General features: G+C 38.5%; 1 protein-coding gene across 4 annotated transcripts in view; it reads right to left on the bottom strand.

Annotated features, from left to right (window-relative positions):
- Positions 1 to 141: 141 nt before the first annotated feature.
- LOC146579753 (diacylglycerol kinase delta) overlaps positions 142 to 6,028 on the bottom strand; it is a 99,352-nt gene continuing 93,465 nt past the window's right edge. For all 4 annotated transcript variants that reach the window (XM_085264636.1, XM_085264644.1, XM_085264651.1 and 1 more), the window contains 3 exons: positions 5,773 to 5,886; positions 5,477 to 5,591; positions 142 to 3,430 (listed from right to left, as the gene is read on the bottom strand). In XM_085264636.1, coding sequence (XP_085120762.1) covers positions 3,378 to 3,430; positions 5,477 to 5,591; positions 5,773 to 5,886 — 282 coding nt within the window. In that variant the 3' untranslated portion in view covers positions 142 to 3,377. The remainder of the gene's footprint in view (positions 3,431 to 5,476; positions 5,592 to 5,772; positions 5,887 to 6,028) is intronic.

The following is a 6,028-nucleotide window of genomic DNA, read 5'->3' as shown; positions in this document are numbered from 1 at the left end:
CCCCCCCCCAAAAAAAAAGGCTCAACACAAGCTGAACAACTTCTTTGTGTTAGTAGTTTGTAAATAACACTGGATTACATTTTAAATAACTTTGGTTTGAAATTAGTATTACTTTTTTCTTTTTTTTCCTTCTTCTTTGGGATAGCGTACCAATTGGGCTAAGGATGTTTAGATGACATCGCTGTGATAGTAGAATGACACAATCACGAATAACATTGGTGTCAAATGGTGTCGAGCTGCTGTTGGAGTAATTGTACCGCCACGAATGTAATAAACATTTGTGTATACAGCTCCATATATTCATATTTTTTTGTGATAGGTTACATATATCACACTTTATCGAAACACTTATGTCCGTATACATTTTTCATAAATAAAGATTTCATTCATCGATTAAAAAAAAACAACCCTGTAAACACGTGAAATCTTAGCGTACACACACACACACGTACACGTGATTACCCCCCAATCAAGTTAACCTCTTGATAAAGTGCAAGGCAAGATACAGTAAACTTTGAAATATATGACATACAACAACTCCTGCATCTCAAGTGCATGTGAGCGCCATCGCTCAATCACGCGCACGTTATTGTATGTCTCATAACCCACAAAAGTACAAACTTGGCACAACACCACGAAAGCCTCTAAGGTGTAGAGCGTAAGCTGGCACACTATGGATACAGTAGCACAATCCTACATCTACAACGCCTCACACTTATTCTGTCTGGTAAAGGATTAGTTTGATAAATGTGGAAAATGATGTCCGAACTCAACAACCGAGCACTTCTGTGTAAATGAAGCAAAGCTGATGCACAAACAACTTTATTTTAACAGACCTGAGTCAAAGTGAGATTGTGAATGTACGTTTCTGTCCCTTTTCTAGTTTTCAAAGCAGTTTAGTTATAAATTAAGATTATGTAGGCTTCTTATGAAAAAACATCTAACAACCACTGCGTCATATTGCTAGCTTGAAAAGCTAGTATTAGCTAAAACTAGCTAGTATTTCATTTTGTTTTAATTTTCTTACTTCTTACATTCTGACAATCAAACACTTGGCAGTAACTATGTCTCATGGTGTAGTTCAGGCCAATAAATGTGAAAATGTGAGTGTAAAGAAAAAAAAGTATAGCTAACTTGTACTGTAACATTAAAACTTAGGTAAAGGTTAGCTAGTGAATGTTCTTTATTATATGCTGATAGCAAAAATTTTATGAAATTTACTTTTTTGCTAGGCAAGAGGAATGTTTTATTATTATTATTATTTACAAATTTAGCTTTGCTTCTGAAAAAAGATGTATAAAGGAAGATGTCAAATCCTGCCAAAAGTTGGATTTGATTGCTTAACAACTGTTTGAGTAGCAATTATCGGATCCATTGCCACCGTCTCTAGTAGGGATGTACAGGACCAGTCGGCTTGAATATTACTGCAATTCCTAGTTGCACAGAAATACTTGTGGGTTGAAATGATTATAGGATTTTTTATGCTGTAATTGATATGAGTATTTGGTGGTTTAAAACTCTGATATTCCAACATTTGGCCATTCTCTTTTCAAACAAAACAGATTTCCCTCACATTTATTATTAATTTTTTTATGTGCGTGTTGTTGGATCGTGTATTTCACTTTTAGGCTAGTAGGAAAAGAAGGAAAAAAACAAACAGTAAACGAGTTAACAAGTTTCTGGAGTATTGTGAAGGAACAATTTTCGATTTCAGGGATTTCCAAACAGCAGAACAACAATTTAGGTACTCAAATAATACACTATTGATACACGGCTTGACAAAATTTACAATACGCAGGGTGTAAGTATGTAAGTAAGTGGTTTGTCTTTTTTTTTTTTGCTAAACTAACTCCTGCTTTTCAGTTAAACTCCAACCAGCCTGGTTTAAAACAAAAGTAACATTCACAAATGTTGCTGGTCTGAACAAACACGTAAAAAAAAAAATTTACATTTAAAGAAAAAATCATTTTCATGAGGCAATATCCACTGTGAGGCGAAGGCTAAGTATGCATGCGGGGACACACATAACAATAGTAATTGGCTTGATTATATGCATGGTGGCCAAAGAGTTTGTCAAAGGGGGAAGCAGCAAAGCCAGAACAGCTTCACAGGTTACCATTGGGAAAATAAGATATACAAAAAAATAGATATACATTTTGTAATGTTAATAACAATAATAATAATAGCTTTTAACCACAACAAGGCAAAGTCAAATATCCACTGACTCTTATATTACATATACAATCATGAATATGGCAAAGTATTAGTAACACACTGAGTAGCTGTAATGTTTTGTTTGTGTGCATCCTTGATGCTTCCTCCTTCTGTAAACGCATTTACCAGACGCTACCAAAAATATCTGCTCTTATCGAGTCACTTCATCTGGTACTGTGCCTCATAGTGGTTCACAGAACTGAAAAACTGCACAGTGGGAAGAAATATTTAACTCCCACATAAGCCACATTTTAGACCTCAATAATAACCAAAAGAACGTACTTTAAAAATCCCACAGTCGGATCTTTTCACAGGGCTGAATGCCAGATGAAATGACTCACAGTAAAGTTTTTTTTTCTTTTTGCAGCGTGGCTGCATAGCCTCGGACCACACAAGCCACACAACAGCCTATTAAGAACCACTTTAAAACCACAACAATAGAACCTCTGTAAAATCATATACGATTTATCATTTAACATCATCATTATTCACAGGTTAGTACAAGTCCACACAAGTACATTCCTCAGTATATATATATTTTTTGCAACATATAAGAGAATCTCCAGTTCAGTAGACAGTAAGGTCGAGATGTTTCAGTTTGTTCATTTTGTTGATTTGTTGCGTCGGAGTTCTCATAGCAGTAGCATCACGGAATAAATACTCAGTCTTAATCAACGTCTAAAGGCGATTCAAGAAGTTTCGAAATAAAACAATTAAAGTTAAAAGATTGTAACAACTTATGATTGTACATATAAAATAATATGGCTGAACTCAACATGCAAGGAGAGCACCACGTAAACACATTTCTTGGTCACGAAAAAAAGAAAAAAAAAACATAAGCCAGGAAGGACGTTGTTGCTCCACGCCTGCCTTGATTTCAGTTTAATTCGCTGCTGGCCACATCTACCAAACCAGAAGCAGAGCGCCAGTGGTGAAGCAATGCGATGCAAAGCCAGGGCCCTTTGGAAAAAAATTCAACAGAAACGGGGAGGAAAAATAAAATCCCCCCCTCAACCCACGTAAAATAAAATAAATCCTATAGTGGGAGGAAACACCTCTCTCAAGCCAATGGGCATTAGATTAGAGGTAAGGGTAGGAGGGGCGCTCCTCACACCTGGTTTTCAGGGTAACGGGGTCGGTAATAAAGCACCTCTAACAGGACTTCAGTTGCCTGAAGAATCTGCCTCAGTGGTCCCACCTTTGATATCCCAGGTTCCTGTGGACGAAACAGAAAACAATGAAAACCTGACCCTGCTTACAAAGACACATAACTGTGTGTTTTTAAAATAAAAGCAGGCTGAAGCTGACAAAGCCTCTTCTTTTAGTTCTTGGAGTAAACTGCTGTTAAGGACAACAGGACCTTGAAAAATGACAGCATCCCCCGCCTCTCTTTTTGTTGCTCACTGATGTATAATTGAAGAAAAATGCTAGCTGCTGTTTGTTTGGCAAACTTGATCCTTTGTGGTCTGGTTCCAGTGTCGCACAGTTTGATTATGTGGTTAAAATCAATTAAATGGTTTGCCCAGCGGGAGTAACTACTGCAAACAAAAGAAAAACTCTAAATGGCATGGCTGACTCAGTATAGCTGTAACCGATCCACAAGAAACTGATCCAAGTCCTGGAGACATGCAGAACCGTCTCCTCGTCAAAGGGTCCTTTTTATAGTTCCACCGTGGGCACTGTGACTTACATACACGACAGATACCAGGTGAAAAAAGATTAACGCTTCCATTTATTGCACCAAACAACCCAAAACGTATCCGTCTTTCAAATCATCCTCTCAGGACAGGACCTGTTCACTCCTATACTGCGTGCATCAATTTTTATTTGGTTTGGATATGCTTGTGTTCTACTTTGTATTAACACCAGCCAATTTATAATGAATTGGGTTAGGAGATCAAATCAGGACAGGATCAAATCACTTAATATGAAAAGCTAATAGAGATAAAAGATGGATTCATTTATGTTTTTCCTTACTAGGTTTAAAAGGCTGAGGTCAGTAGCTGTTTAGTTCTGCTAAACCCAAGAAGACAGAAAAGGAGCCTTTGGTCAACAAAATGCATGTTGACACAAACATAACCTTTCCTTTGAGTTATATTTAAAGTTCAAGGAAAAGATTTTTTTTTCATGACTATTCATATGTGTATTTGTTTTCTTTTACTATAACCAAGAAGTACTACATAATCCATATTTTCCCTAGGGATTAATAAAGTATTCTGATTGCAAAACCTCAGTGGAATTGTAGTTTGTCCTTGATAAAGGACAGGGACGCATGAGTGTTGCTGCACAGCACACAGAGAGCTTTTTCAGTCAGTTTAATTTCAGAAAGTTTCATTTAATCTTAGGCCAGAGGTTTCGCAGGTCGATACCTTCGGCTCTAAGATGAAACCGTCTCCTGCCGTGTGTTTGGCTCCTTTTTCTCTCATTGTTGGACAGCAGGGGCTAAAATGACTCATTTGATGTTGAAGGTTGCTGACCTGGTCTAGACAACACCTTGGTCTTTGTATTGCTGTAACCCACATCCCAAAGAAATGAACAAACACAGCTAATGGCTCAGTCACACTACAGCGAAAATAGGACGGTAAACTCTTTCTGACTTTGGGGGAAATAAATATTTAAAATTCTGGTCGTTGCCCAATGATTGCTTTCAATATTTTTGCTGACAATGACAGATGTCAAGAGTTGCAACTGACAACCTTGTCTGGGCGAACACTCAAACACAAGGCTATTGCTCAAGTTGTGGTGGGAAGCAACCTGTCTCCTGACTGCAGTCACTCTCCAACAGATTGGCCAAGATTTGCAAATAACTGGAGTCTATTTTTGCAATAGGGAATACAATTGACTGGTTCCAAACTGCCTGAGCTATTTTGCATTTAAATTGCCGTCCTGAAGCAACTGCATCACTATTTGTAACTCTTTAGAAATGTATAACTGTCTATTTTAAACGTATGAGGTTCTGAACTCTTAACGCAAGTAGTTCATGTGAATTTCTGTGCATGGAGATGGCAACAGGATTTGCTGATTTATTATAGTTAATCAGCATCTTATTGATGTGTTGACGCACAAGTCTTGACAGACCAAAGTTGCTTCGAAGACGACAACTGGCTGCGAGTGCTTGCAAACCTGCTCCCAGTCTTCAAAGCAACCATTTCAAAGGCAACAAGACTGCGAAATGTTTGGACACGATCACAATAAATTTGTTCCTGCTGTGGTCAACAAACTAGTTTAACTGTTAGCATGCTGACATGCTAAGATCTTTTACCTGAGAGAGAACTGTTGGACTTCTGCTTGTGGAGCTTCTCTCTCTCCTTCTTCCCCTTAGGTATGATCTTAAGCTTCATACTGCTGCTGCTCTTAGTGCTGCTCCTCACTGAGTCCTAGAAATAAGAGATTGATGGGTACACAGTGAGGGATATTTTGCTATGTGAAAGTCGTCAGTGAAGGCAGATGGGCTGCTACTGAGCAACAGAAGTGACACTGTGGCACTTTGCTGGTTGTTAGTCTGCGATAATGCCACGGCTTCTCTCTGACACAAACAAACACTGCATCCCATCCCACCTCCTCGGTGCACTGCATGAGCGGGCAGATCCAGTGGATGTCATCCAGCTTGTGAAGCTCGGCGCTGAGGCTGTTCAAAGTCAAGCGAAGCTCCTCTCGCTCTGGAGACTCCGACTGAGACAGAGAGAAGGTGAAGAAGAGTTCAATTATAATCAGAATGGGACATTTGACATTTAACCCTCTGAAAGTTGGTAAAAAGTCAACACCTGTTCTGCGTGTTTTTGACCCCTTCTGATTCACAAATGCATAAACACCT

This window comes from Mchenga conophoros, linkage group LG3, assembly GCF_057382185.1.
Source record: "Mchenga conophoros isolate Kocher_MC1m ecotype Shallow Benthic linkage group LG3, M_conophoros_male_GT1.1, whole genome shotgun sequence".
In the NCBI taxonomy this organism is placed as follows: Eukaryota; Metazoa; Chordata; class Actinopteri; order Cichliformes; family Cichlidae; genus Mchenga; species Mchenga conophoros.
This window is presented reverse-complemented; position numbering and strand designations above follow the sequence as displayed.